General features: G+C 44.5%; 1 protein-coding gene across 1 annotated transcript in view; it reads right to left on the bottom strand.

Annotated features, from left to right (window-relative positions):
- Iqgap2 (IQ motif containing GTPase activating protein 2) overlaps positions 1-14,836 on the bottom strand; it is a 283,168-nt gene that overhangs the window by 23,789 nt on the left and 244,543 nt on the right. The window contains exons 23-28 of the mRNA XM_075976277.1: positions 14,231-14,394; positions 11,740-11,964; positions 9,585-9,725; positions 9,040-9,124; positions 8,002-8,234; positions 4,293-4,425 (exon numbers count right to left, since the gene is read on the bottom strand). Of these exons, the coding sequence (XP_075832392.1) occupies positions 4,293-4,425; positions 8,002-8,234; positions 9,040-9,124; positions 9,585-9,725; positions 11,740-11,964; positions 14,231-14,394 (981 nt within the window). The remainder of the gene's footprint in view (positions 1-4,292; positions 4,426-8,001; positions 8,235-9,039; positions 9,125-9,584; positions 9,726-11,739; positions 11,965-14,230; positions 14,395-14,836) is intronic.

Genomic DNA, 14,836 nt, shown 5'->3' with positions numbered 1-14,836 from the left:
GCAGCTGGAAAAGTATGTGCACATCTATCTTCAGAGATACATCATGCAGTGTTACAGTGCTGTCCTGTGTGTGTGCATGCGTGTGTGTGTGTGTGTATGTGCATATGTGCACATATGCGTGCAGAGGCCAGAGAATACTGGATGTCACTCTTTAGACACCTTTGTTCTGTTTTGGAGGCAGGGTCTATCACAGGCCCGGAACTCACCGAGCAGCTAAGCTGGCTAACAGTGAGCCCCTGGTGTCTCCCAATCTTCTCCTATCCAGCAATGGAACTGCAAGGTGGTGCTATCATGTCTAGAATTTTTTTAAAATTATCTGTTATTTTATGTGTATGGGTGCTTTTCCTGAATGTATGTACATGCATCACATGCATGCCTGGTACCCAAGGAATTCAGAAGAGGGCATTGCAGCAATCTGGAACCGGAGTTACAGACAGCTGGAAGCCACCACGTGGGTGCCAGGATCTAGGCTCCTGTCCTCTGTAAGAGCATCAAGTGTGCTTAACCTCTGAGCCACTTCTTCAGCCATCCACACTCTGCTTTAAAACCCAAACCAAAACATGAATTCTGAGGACTGACCTCAGGTACACCCCTGAACTATCTCTCAGCAAACCCTCCCCCATCCCTTTTTAGTTAGTCAGGAAACATTAAGAATCTGTCAAAGCAAGGACTGTAGAAATACTGATACCATAAAGCCTCAAACTGAGTGACGAGGGTTGGCTGTCCTTCCTGTCTCACAGGAAATGCTGTGGCTCTTGAGGACTCTCAGCAGGAGGGTGGGAGGGTGAAACCAGCGAGGACAATAGGAACATCTGTTTCTCTTTGCATTTCTAACTAAGTTGAAACAGTGTTTCTAGGCTACTGGCACCCTTGGGGACAGGCGATAGTCACTTGTCTTCAGCTTGTGAAAAGATGAATCATAACCATAAGCCAGTCCTTTTTATAACTGAGATAGAATTCATATAACATCAAACCCACTCATTTTAAATACAACCGTGCCTCTTTAGCCTGTTTAGCCATTGCCACTAAGAATATTCTTCCATTTTGTTAATCTGTAAGATTAATGAAGGGTTGTTAACTTGTTTATTTTTTGAGACAGTTGTTTCTCTAGGTAGCCTTGGTTGGCCTGGAGCTCACTGTGTAGACCAGGCTGGCTTTGAACTCACAGTGGGTGATCCATGTGCGCCAATGCACCCAGCCTGAAGGGTTATTTAATGTTGAGTTTTCTCAATAACTTCTAGGCACTTGTAAATTGTGTAGGCATCTCCTCCTCCTCCACTTTCTCCTCCTTCTCTTCTTTTTTAAAAAATAGTATTTTGCTTTGTAGCGCTGGCTAGCTGCTAGCTTTGTAGTGCTGGTACTTTGAGTTCTTAAACTCTCGGCACTGTCTGGCCTCAGCTTTCCTAGCACTGGGGTTATAGGTGTATATTATTACCATACTAGGAGCTAACTGGATTTTGAGTAGAAGAGTAGCCTCACATGCAGAGCTTCAAGGCAAGGATGAATGCATACCACCTATGTTCATTGAATTTAGTTTCTTGAAAGAGAGAGTCTCATGGGGTGCAGGTTGGCTTTGAACTCAAGAACTTCTGATCCCCCTGCTTCCACTTTCCCAAGCACTGAGGTTTCGTACATGTATTGCCACATTCCATTAATTCAACGCTGGAGCTCCGAGTGTTCTTGGCAAGTACTACCAAGGAAGTTCGGTCCAGCTCCATCGTATTTATTTTCTTCTAAAGTCTGTTTATGACAAGGCAGACTAGTTTCTCATGATAGACAGACATACTTAAGTTTTCAAGCAAAACAATATGCGTTGCTCTTTTAAAAGTAAGTGGACTCCAAGAAAGACAGGGACAGAGACGATATAAAGACAGAAGGGTAGAATCTTGAAGTGCTGTGTGTATGTGTGTGTGTAGGAGTTAGAGAAGAAAATCCACAGGGTGGTGGATTTATGTTCTCATTCTCTTCGGAGACAGGCCCATTTGGCTGTTATCTCTGGAAAGGAGGATTTATTAGAGGTAGCCAGTGTCTACCCTTTATACTGTCAATTAGAGAATGTAAATCATCTTCTTCTTCTGAAAGAATCTGCCTTAAGCTGATGCTGAAGTTCTGTCTCTCAGAGGGCCAGGACCAAGCAAACAGCTGTGGGTTTGGCAGGCCAGGCAGTTGATGGGTTGTGTCCGCCTCAGCCGCCTCCACACACAGACACGATGACTCTGCCGTGACGCCTTGCCCCGTTACATCTGCTCCCAATCCAGCACAAAGGAACTTCGAGTCAGTCACCAGCCCCGTTCCCAGGACTTCGTTCTGTTTTTAATTCTTATTAGCACAGGAAAGAACTATTTTTCTTTAAAGCCCAGCAATCTTAACAAGTACAGTGACATTTTCTGTCTGCCACCCATGAGAAAGAACCTCACTCTCAAAGAGAATGTTCCTTCTGTATTTGAATCTTCCTCCCCAGAATCATGAGACCAAGGTGACCATATTTGAGATGAATAAACTGTCCTAAGAGAGTCAAGTGGGTCAGCATGTTTTCTTGTCCATTAGAAAGTTATGGGGGGGGGGGGTGGCTGGAGAGATGGCTCAGTAGTTAAGAGCACTGACTGCTCTTCTAGAGGACCTGGGTCCAATTCCCAGCATCCACATGGCAGCTCACAATTGTCTGTAACTCCAGTTTCAGGGGACCTGACAACCATGGCAAAACACCAATGTATGTAAAATGGAAATATTAATTTTTTTAAAAAGCTATTTTCTGGAAGAAATTCATGGCTGGATAATTTTGCTATTGACCTAGAGAATAGCTACAGAAAGAAGGTTGACCAACTCATTTAATTGGTACATATGGAGAGCTTGTGGCAAATGTCAGTTCCTTGTTCCAACTTTGCAACACAAAAAGCAAAGCTGGGTCCTTCTTTCCTGCAAACCCACAGTCCAGCTGTGGAAGTGCTTGAAGAAGGCTGGACTCCCAAGCAGCGGGTCTACCCCACGTCTAGGTGGGTTGAGACGTTGGGGTGTGGCTTTGGAAAGGCAGATATTTGAGATGCAGCCCCCTAGTGATGGGTACAATCCAAAATTGGATTTATCCTTCACTGAAGTATCTGGATCTCTAGAACTTTGGTGTGCATCTGAACCTCTTGAGATGCAGATTTGGAACTGGGTGGTCTGGGATATGGTTCCAAACCATCCCTAGGACCCTATTTTGACCAGCAAAGTTTAAAATTGTTTGAGAAAAAGTTACTTAATTCAGTTTCAAGATTCTAAAACCTAATCACAGGCCAAGCATGGTGGCTCATGTCTGTGATCTTTCCACTGGGAGCTACATAGTAACTTCTAGGTCTAAGCCTGGGGTACAGAATAAAGTACCATCTTTATCATCCTCCCGCCACAATACCCAAGTAAATAAATAATATTCCAGGTGAATTAGGCGAGGCTGTGGTATAGCGTAGTACATGCTTGTGTGCATGCAACAGGCAGAGGCAGGAGGATCTTGAATTTGAATCCAGTTAGAGCTACCTAGTGATACTCTTGCCTTGAAAAAACAAAACAAAAATGCCACAAAACAAAACTTAATTCCAATTGCATTTAAGGCAAAATAGTTCCAACTATCTATACAAGCTCCAGTGTCTGGCTTCTGCTTACAATAAATGACGGTAAAACCACCCTGGGCTTCCTAACTCCTTCCTGGTGTCACTGTGGAGAGCTGATGATTGATTGTGATGTTTGCATGAGAACGAGACACAGGCACCATGACACAGCACAGACTTGAAATTCTAAGAAACCTGGTTTTAGAACAGTGACAGCCCATCCTGCAGGAGGAGGTTCCTTATCTTCCTGCAGAGCCTGGTTTCCACCCCCTCTCTCCCTCCCTTTCTCCCACCCTCCCTCTGAGCAGCGCATCACTTCCTGACCTTTTGGCTATGATTAAGTGATGTATATCCAGGCACCAGAGAAGTCTCCATTTCCCAGAAAATGGGGGCAAAGCTGAAAGCACTCTTGAAAGAGGCAGAAGCAGGTGGGTCTGGGCAGCATAGCTCTGGTCGGTGAGCAATCCCAGTGCCTGTGTGGTCCAGAGTTTAAACTGCACCTGTATCACCTTGCATTGCATAGGCGAACTTTCTTACTTGGGAAGGGCTTTACTAACGTCCAAGAGATAGACAGCAATTAAGGCAGGGGCTTATTGGGCTTATAAATAGACACATGAGCACAAGCTATTGCAAGATCACCTTCTTCCAATGAACGGATGCCTGATCCACCCATGACCTGGGGCCAAGGCCCCTTCTTGGCCCACTTACTAAATGCGTGTTGATGATTTCTTCGATTGAAATATAAATGACTGGTTTGCTGACGGTCACCAAGTCTGTGTATTTGTCCATATTAAACTTCTCTTCTGGTTCATGGACATCACAAGCTTCTTGGAAATATTTCCTAAGAACAGGGAAAAAGAGGTGTTAAGATAGAGTCAAATTTGTAAGTGGAATAGCGTCACTAAAATAAGTTTTGGAATGATGGCTAGAGCACTCCCCTCCATTCTAACCTTGAGGTACTTGCTCGCTCTCTCTCTCTCTCTCTCTCTCTCTCTCTCTCTGTTTTGTTTTATTTTTCGAGACAAGGTTTCTCTGTAGTTTTGGAGCCTGTCCTGGAACTAGCTCTTGTAGACCAGGCTGGCTTCGAACTCACAGAGATCTGCCTGCCTCTGCCTCCCGAGTGCTGGGATTAAGGCGTGCACCACCACCACCCGGCTTCAGGGTGACCCTTCATGGTGGTGCTCGTCTATGTCTCTGGATGCTGAACCTCAAACTGGTCCACAAACAGGATGAGAGATAAGTGTGGGCCTTGGACCCCAGGATACAGTTTGATCAAATCATGGGCAGGATTTCTTAAGACACACACACACACACACACACACACACACACACACACCTCTGCCAATAATATAATTTTTCAAACTATGAGAAAATCAACCAGGAGTTGGTAGGTGTTTGTCCAGCACGCAGGAGGCTCTCACTGCCATCCTCGTTACTGCATAAGCATGGCCTAGTCTCTGCTAGTGGACTTTAATAATGGCCTCTGAAATGTCAATGAAAATATAAGATGAAGAATTTGCTGGTGTTGGGGAGATGGCCTAATGGGTGAAGCATGACCACCAGAGTTTGTATCTCAACGACCCATACAAAAAAAATGCTAGGTGTGGTGGCCTATGCCTGAATCGGAACTGCTGGGGAGAAAGGCAGAGATAGGCAGATTCTGGGAGCTCAGTGGCCAGCCAGCCTAGCTAAACACATGAGCTCCAGGATCAGCGAGGGGCTGTATCTCAAAATGGAAATAAAAAATGACAGAGAAGGATGCCCAAAGTCAACCTCTTTCTTCCACGTGCATGTGCACACACATGCACAGGACCTACCCACCCCCATGCTAACAGACATTGTGTATGCTGAAGATTGATCCTAGGACTTTATACATGCTAAGCACATGATGTATTGGTGTGGGAGGTCCTTCTGTATATGTGCTGCTTTTATTGGTTAATGAATAAAGCTGTTTTGGCCAGTGACTTAGCAGAACAGAGGTAGGTGGGAAAACTAAACTGAATGCTGGGAGAAAGAAAGTAGAGCCATGTAGCCTGCTGGAAACAGACGCTGGACATTGGACGGAACTTTATCTAGTAAGCCATAGCCATGTGGTGATACACAGATGAATAGAAATGGGTTAATTTAAGATGCAAGAGCTAGCTAGCAATACACTTTAGTGATTGGCCAAACAGTAATTTAAATAATATAGTTTCTGTGTGATTATTTCGAGTCTGAGCGGCCTCTGCCAACACTGTACCACTGAGCTATATCCCTAGTCCCAAGTCACATAATTCCCTTCCTAAAAATTTAGTTTTATAGAGAAAAAACAATCCAGTAAATTGGTTACCTTAAATGATGCAAGCTCCTGGGTCTACAACACCCTAACCTCCCTCTGAAGGTTCTGATATCAGATTGACAAAAATGGGAGCTAAGCCTCCTCTTTCTTCCTAGATCTAAGCAATGGTGGCTAACCAATAGAAAGACCATTTCAGTTAAAACACAAATCCCCCCAGAAAAGGCCCTAGGACTCAGACCCTAAGAAGTCTCTTATTTTAAACTAGAGCTAATGAAGACAGAGGGATGAAAAATATCTATGATTATACTTTAAAAGCCCTTGGTAGATTTTAACCAAGAGACCTTTGCCTGTGTGATGTGGGATTCCCCTCTGTATGCTGTGAATATGTTTTATTACCATTGGTTAATAAAGAAGCTGTTTCAGCCAATGGCTTAGCAGAGCAAAGCCAGGTGGGAAATCTGAACAGAGATATATAGTGTAGGCAGAGTCAAGGAGACATCATGTAGCTGCCTAAGGAGACAGTCAGCAAAACCTTATTGGTAGGCCACAGTCTTGTGGCAATACATAGACTAATAGAAATGAGTTAATTTATGATGTAAGAGTTAGTTAATAAGAAGCCTGAGCTAATAGGTTGAGCAATGTTGTACTTAATATAGTTTCTGTGTGATCATTCAGGTCTAAGCAGTTAGAAATGAACGAGAAGTCTTCTACACCTGTGTGTGTATGTATGTATGTGTATATATATAGTGTGTAAGATATATGTGTATGTGTGTTTTATTCTATATAGTTTCAAGTGCTTTTATGCCTGAAATAATCTCAGACATGCTTTCTATGGCACCAGAGGCCTCTGTACTAGAGCTGAATTCTCCCTTCCAAGCCCTGGGCTAGGAGAAGCAGCCATGTTTTGGGGTGTTATGCTCCCCAGGGACAGTAGGTCTTCTTGTGAGGTCTTGTTCGTGGGGTGTGGATGAATGAAGAAAATAAATACCAGAATGAATATGAGTGAAATAGAAAATAGTGTACTTAGGAGGGTACTCTTGGAAAACAGGAGATTGGCAGGGATAACAAGAAAAAAGGAGTCAGGTATGCCAGCACTCGGGCAGCAGAGGCAGGCAGATACAGGAGTTTAAGGCCTGTCTGGTTTACATAGTGAGTTTCAGGCTGGCTGAGGCTATGTAGGGTGACCCTGTCTCAAACAAATGAAGGAAAAGGAAGGTCTACGAACACTTAAGAGTTTATGAGGAACATATTATTGCTTCTCGTTACTGAATAAAAGAATTAAAATTGGCAGCTGAGGAAATCAAAACTTCCCACAGTGAGAGGACCTGGGGTAACTTTCTCACAAATGGTACAGATGCCACAAAGAACTGTCAATCAGGAGGTTGACAGCTGTGGACCTGGAGGAAATGAAGAGTGGGAAGTCCCTTTCCAAGTGAGGATAACAGAGGTCCCACTGACGTCACACAAACTATAATCTACACAGACAAGAGAGCAAACATAAGCCAAGATGGAAGCATCTGCTCCGAGCCCTGAGATGCATGTGTGACTGCCAGCTGCTCACTCCTCTGTCCTTACGGGATGATTAGTGACAGACTTAGGAGAAAGAAATGGAGACAATAGAATTAACTCTTGTGTACACAATTATGAGAGGCCCATGGACAGTGCAGAGTGTATTTACACAGGATCATCTATAAATACAAAGACTGGGGTTTCCCCTACCTTTCCTAAAGGAAACACACCATTTCCTACCATTGTTGCAGATAAGGCAAAATTTTCCCAACTGGAAAACAATTTGGAAAAGGAAATACAGTTACCTTCTTCGGCTCAATGAAACCAATCAGTTGAATGTTTTACTCTAAATACTATGTGTGTGTGCCGCATCAGGGAGAGAGCTTTATCAGAAGCATAGATCCTAGACAGGAAGGACTCAGTGCAGCAGGGTGCAGGGGGTGGGGTGGGAATAGTGGGCCTAGGTCATCTTGCCTGCTCCTTTCCTTCATTCTCCCAGTGGCAGCCACTGGGAGGCATGCAGTCACACGGGGTCCCTGTCCCCCTCCATGGCCCTGGTTCTAGGCACAGACCCTGCCGTTCTTGTCCTTCTCCCCACGTGTTTCTTTGAGCAGGCATGGGCCTTCTCACCTGAATTCCCGATAGGTTTCTGATAAATAATTGTTCATTGATGACAAGTGCTCATTCTCTCCTTCAAACAGCTTGTTGGAGGCTGCGTGTTGGAGAACCTTGGCCACAGATCCCAGGTTCCTCCTCTGGTCAGAATTGATCTGACCTCCAGCTGTCATGTCAATGATGTCGAAGCCATCGGGAGCCACGATGGCTGGGTTCATATATCGGTAGTATAGGAGATTTCCAACAATCTGGACGAGGAGAGGAAAAAGGACATTTTCAAGAGACAAATGAGCTCCGGTTGCTTTTAATCTTTAAGTATACATTCGTTTCTTGTTTTACATTTACATTTCTCGAGAGGAGTCATTTTCAGACATGAATCTTCTCTTTTAGCATTAAAAATTCAAGAATCACTTTATTTATTTATTTGTGTGTGTGTGTATACACACATATCATGGTGCACATGTAGAAGTCAGAGGGACAACTTGTGGGAAGTGATTCTCTTTCTACCATGTGGGTCATAGGGATCAAAATTAGGTTGACAGGCTTGGTGGCAAATTTCTTTACCCACTGAACCATCTCACCAGCCCCTGACATGACTCCTTCATGAAGTATTAGATGCAGGAGATGAACATAACCTCATACTAACACTGTGTACCACACAGTTATGTTTTGGTGGAAAATAGGCCACCAAATGTTCTAATATTGAGAGAATGGTGCGGGAAGTTTCTAAATGAGCCTCAACAATGATCTCAACAGTCACTAAACAGAAGATCTGTAACGACAGTCACACAGGGAAAGTATGTCATATAACCGTCTGTGGGCGAGAATGTCCCACAACTGTCTGTTGGTGAGAACCTCACACAATCGACTGTTGGTGAGAGAACACCACACAACCATCTATTGGTGAGGATGCCACACAACCGTCCATAGGGAAGAGCGTCCCACAACCGTCTATCCGTGAGAACATCTCACAACCATCTGTTGATGAGAACGTCCCACAACCGGCTCAGAACCCCCAGAGAAGCTGCAGTGAGGTCACCTTTGAGAATCTACCTTTAAGAGCTCTTCTTCCGTGGCATCAGGGAATTTCTCACGGATCGAGTTCTTCAGTACTTTGGCTATATACCTCAATCCATAACTACACGGGGAACAGATGACAAAAGAAAATAATGGGAAAAGGCTAAGTGAGCTAGAAGCATAGCAATTGTTCCAATCAACCAAAGCTCCACAGTTCTAAAAATTCAACATAAAGTGAGATGCAATGGAATCATAGGGCTTCCGCTGACGCTAGCTCCTGAGCGCTGTTGGTGGCCATGACTGAGGTAGTGCCTCTTCATTAGAGGGTGGGGATGAATTACAGTCATCTGATTAGGCCACCTTGTATTTGTTTTTTTTTTGTTGTTGTTGTTGTTATTTTTGGTAGGGTCTTGCTATATATAGTCCAGTCTGGTCTCATATTTACAATCATCATTCCTGGCTCAAGATCATCACTTTAGACAGCAAACCACCAGGGAGAATGCCTATCTTTACTCCACGGGCTTAGGTAATATTCCAAGAACTTCCGCAAAGCCTGCTAAAGTCACTACAGATCAACTTACGGCAGCAGATCGAGGGAAGAGGTGATTGAACTCAAGACTTTGTCGGTGACCTTCCTCAGGTTTTCGATAGACGCCTCCAGTTTATTCTTCACCTCCGGGTATGTCAGGGCTTGCTCTGTGGTCACGTCGTAAGGCAGCTTGCTGAAGATACGACAAGGGTTCAAATGAACAGTGGCTAAGGTTCATGTACGAGCACCAGAGTCCCGCCAGCTGACTCCGCAGTCAAGCTCTGCAGATGAGCTGCAGGTTACCATGACTCCGCCTAAGGAAGACACCCTAATGCAGCTCCCACTACCACTGGATCAGGAGGGACTACAAGCCTCCCTCTTAACTCTAATGGAAAAAGAAAGCATGGACCAGGTTATGTAGACTCAGCTAACCCACCTTTTTTCTCTTGCTTCTGTCGGTTCTCCCTCCCTCCCTCCCTCCCTCCCTCCCTCCCTCCCTCCCTCCCTCCCTCCTTCCCTTCCTCCTTCCCTCCCTCCCTCCTTCTGTTGCTGACTGAACCCCACAGCCTTGTTCATGCCAGGCAAATGTCTTTCTAGTGAGCTACAACCTCCACCCCTATTTCCTTTTAAAGTTTCTGAGATGGCCTTAACACAGTTGAGGCTGGCCTTAAACTTGCTATGGAAGTGAGTATCTCAAGTTCCTTTTCTGTTGCTATAACAAAACACTAGGACCAAGACAACTTAAAAAGGAAAATGTTTAATTTGGACCTTGTGGTTCCAGAGGGTAAGTGTGTGTAATCACCACAGCAGGCAGGCAGACACGGCGCTGAGAGCTTTCACCCAGATCCACAAACAAAGTAGAAAGAGCTAACTGGGAATGGCATGGGCTTTTAAAACTTCAAAGCCTGACCCCCAGTGACACACCTCTTCCAACAAGGTCACACCTCCTAATCACTCCCAAACAGTTCTACCAACTGGGGGCCAAGTATTCAAGTTATGAGCCCACTGGGACCTTTCTCTTTTAAACCACCACAGCGAGGCTAGCTTTGAACCCTGATCTTCATGCCTCTGCCTCCCAAGTGTTGGAATTATAGGTGTGTTCCACCATGCCTGGCTTTTTTCATTTTTTTATGCAATAAAAATCTAATGTGTTCATTATAGTAAAATAAATAAATAAAAAGCAAACAAAAATGGCACATAGGCAAATAACCCATTTTCTTATCTTAGTGAATAAACAAACCCTTCTGTGTATGATGTATAGGCCTCACACACTCATGGGTACAAGGAAATTTATGTACATCCACATCCCATAGGAATTCCATGTGTGTGTACATACATGACCAATCTTTAAAAAGGAAAATGGGTTATTGTGCTGAAGTATAAAAGAAACGTACATCATGAATCTATTTCCAGTGTCAATAAATACAACTTTACACTTCCACTCCAAACAGGCACCTCCTCCAGTATGTGGTATAAAAGCATTTACTAAGTAAACCGCCACAGTAAATGCTTTGAATTTCTTGACTTTTCATTATGACAGACAGTGCTATGAGAAGCACCTACTTAATTCTCTGAGCATCTTACTTCGTGCGGCATCCTTTTGAAAGAAAACAAAAGCTTGGCTTGCTTAGATCACAAACTACCCCCAGAAGAAGTCAAGCCCACCGGGAGCATTGCTGTTTACTGTTACTCACAAGGAAACACACAAAATATTTTTGGTCTAGATTTAGAAACATGAAGAGTAAACAAGGAAAGGAATTATTTATGATGGAGTTGAGGTGGGGATCAGTTGCTTCTGAAATGGGAAAATACCACTGGGTATTAAGAAGACCAAGTGTCTGGGTGCTGGGAACTTGCTCAGTCAGTAAAGACCTTACTGTACCAGCATGGGGGACATGAGCTCAGTGCCGGAACCTACAGGAATGATGGCGAACACTTATAATCCCAATCCCGGTTCTGGAGAGACAGAGACAGGAAGACTGTGGAATTCACTGGCTGGCCAGCCTAGTTGAATTGTAAATTCCAGTGGGATCCTCTGTCTCAAAAAAGGAGAAGACACACACACACACACACACACACACACACACACACACACACACACCCCATCACCACCACCACCACCAACAACAAAAACAACCAAAAAAACAAAACTCTAAGAATTAATGATCACAAAGCAAGCCAAAGCCAGCATCGCCCTGCTTTGTTACCTGGCCTCTCCAGTCTGTGTCTCCAGTTGGTTCACCCAAGCCTTGTAGACCTCCACAGGGTTGGTGTTGATGATCAAAGCCTTGTCTTCGATGATCTCTTTCACCACTGGAGCCAGGAGCTGGCGCAGGGTATTCTGTCCCCGGGCCCCTCTGTTGAAGCTGACCACCATCTTGATGACTGTAGGGTTGCCCGTCACAATGTCCTGCACTTGGTCCACCTTTGACCTAAGCAAAGCCCAAGCCAAGACAAAATGAAGCTGCAGCTTCAGGGTCATTCTACAGGGAGGTGTGAGCTGCAAACAGACCACAGCTAAGATGACCAGGGACAGTGAAGATGACCATGGACAACTAAGATGACCCGGGGGCAGCTAAAATGACATGGGACAGCTAAGATGACCAGGGGCAGCTAAGATGACCAGGGGCAGCTAAGATAACTAGGGGATACCTAAGATGACCTGGGGGCAGCTAAGATGCTGGAAGGGCAGCTAAGATGACTAGGGGATACCCAAGATGACCAGGGGCAGTGAAGATGACCTGGGAAAGCTAAGATGACTTGGGGATACCTAAATAACCTGGGGGCAGCTAAGATGATGGGAGGGCAGCTAAGATGACCGGGTGGCACTGCCCCTCTCTTTACCACATTTGGAAGACACCTTTCTTGGTTCAATGAACTGTCTTGACATCTTCAGATCCTTCTCAAATTCACTGCCATGAGGCTTCTAGCTGCATCCCATGGCTGGCTACCTGGCTCTGAAGATCTCCTCTTGATTACTCTCCCTTTCTACTTTCTATTCCCGTCCTTATTAGACCTAGGCACTCCTTTTTATTTTTTCGGCAGTTATTTCTTTAGATGTTAAATCCTCTTTTGTGTTCTTAACCAGTTGCACGGCCTAGCAGGGGGATGGGGTAGCCAGTGGTCCAGCCAGCTACAGTCGCCAAAGCTGTGCCATACCATGCTGCCCCTCCTTCACTTATGCACAGAGCTCGAGGCTCTTTTCCTTGGGAACTGTCCTTGCATCTGAGTTTCTAATCCACACCTCGCTCCTAGGGGCCACGCTGGAATTTATTTCCCTTTATATATTTTCATCAACATGATCTCTATTGTTCAAACTCGGTGTGGCAAACCCACAAAACACCTTTTCCCTATGACTCTCCCTAGTTCTCTGACTTGTATAGCTTTGTTTCATTCAGTTTATAAACTGTGTTCAGATTAAACAAAACAAAACAAAACAAAACACCACCACCAAAAACAAACCAACAACGATGTGTTCAAAAACCTTCTGCTGCTCCCCAAAAGGTAAAGAGAGGGGCTAGAAACACAGCTTAGCAGTTAAAAGTGCTTTGTAGCCCTCCTGAGGACTCTAGTGTGGTTCCCAGGACCCATGTCTGGTGTCTCACAACTGCATGTAACTCCAGTTCAGGAAATCTAATACCCCCTGCTGGCCTATGTGAGCAGACACACACATAACATGTGCACACACACACACGTACACGTACACACACATACACCCTGTTGACCTCTGTGAGCAGACACACACATACACACACACACACACACACACACACACACACACACACACACACACACACATACACACACACGCCTTCTCTCGGTATTTCTTATAACATGGCCCCAGGCTATCTTTTCAGCTTCACCTCCCGGTACTCACCAAATCACTTCTGATCAGACAAATCTACCTTCATTTCTGCACCTGTGCCCATGTTCTTTCTACCCTTTTCTAGCTCTTGTAGTGATGCCTCAAAATTTGGGCCAGGCAGTTGCTCGTTCATAAAAATTGAATTCACTTGACCTAAGTGGAACTTTCCTCTACATCCCTCTGACCTGGCATGTGTCATGAAAATTATTTCATTGCTACTTCATAACTAGTTTTCCTACTGTTATGACAGCCAACAAGGGAAATCCCTCATTCACTGTCTTACAGATCTCTGAGTACACAGGTGTCCAGCTTACATGCGTCAGAGGCCCCTGGGAGCTGGCAGAGCTTATGGCCCCCCGGAGGTTGCAAAAACAAAGTCCGCTCTCGCTTGTGACATTTCTCGTGCATTTTGGGGAACTAATTTATTTAGCTACCCATATAATTTTTATATTAGCCGAGTCAAAAACCACATCAGCAAAATCTGCTAAAATTCTAACGGGAAAGGAAAATTTAGCAGTGATCATAACCTTCACCCCCTCACTGAGGGTGCTGTCACTCAGAAAGTTTCCAAGGAGCTTCTGATCGTAAGCTGTTGCAGACATAGACAATAAAAGCTGACTCAGCTGGGTCTCCAGAAGGAAAAATCTACAGCTAATAGCTCCGACAAACCAGAAGCTCAACCAGCAATCAAAATTCCGTTTCAGTCCCACAAAACTCAACCTACTTCAACCTGAATTCCAGTGCCAATTCCACTTAAAGCATTCTCCTAGCCAGCCTGAGCAAACCCACCACTATTAAGCGTCTGGGTGCTTTCCCATGGATTTTATACATACTTGATTTCTTCCTCCAGAGCGGTTTTGAAAAGCTTGAGCAGCAGGTACTCTTCCCTCTGGTTAGAGGCGTAATTGTACAGTGTGAAAATAACAGTGTCCATGAATTTAGTTGACTTGTTCTGTGGCATCTGGAAGATCAGCTTAGCCAGGTATAAAGGGTTGGTCTACAAGGCAAGAGGACAGAAGTCAGCCCCATGAGCTAGAGGTTTCTTATATATACGAAAGCAGAACTTGGTATTGGACTCCCCTCTCTTCCATGACTTAATGCACAATGAGAAACAGACATGTTCTTAGCACACAGCCTTTAAAGAGATCAGCTAATATTCCAGGTACAGTGGAGGAAGCTCCACTTGTGAATTAGCAGATATAAATGTTCCTCATTACTTGTTTGCTTACTATAGTTGTCTGTTATTCCATTTTTACTTTTAACCATTGAAGTCACGTACTAATGTTTATTATAGAGATGCAGAAGGGAGTGGGCTCTAGAATCTGGAATAGAAGAAAAAGGAACAGACTAAGGCTCAGCTATACAGACTAGCCTACAAAGACTGATGGGTAAATAGAAGGAACTATATAGCATCGTCTGAGTATAGAAGGAGAAAGAAG

Source organism: Microtus pennsylvanicus, chromosome 6 (assembly GCF_037038515.1).
Source record: "Microtus pennsylvanicus isolate mMicPen1 chromosome 6, mMicPen1.hap1, whole genome shotgun sequence".
Lineage (NCBI taxonomy): Eukaryota > Metazoa > Chordata > Mammalia > Rodentia > Cricetidae > Microtus > Microtus pennsylvanicus.
The sequence above is the reverse complement of the archived record's forward strand: the minus strand, read 5'-3'. Positions and strand labels throughout refer to the sequence as shown.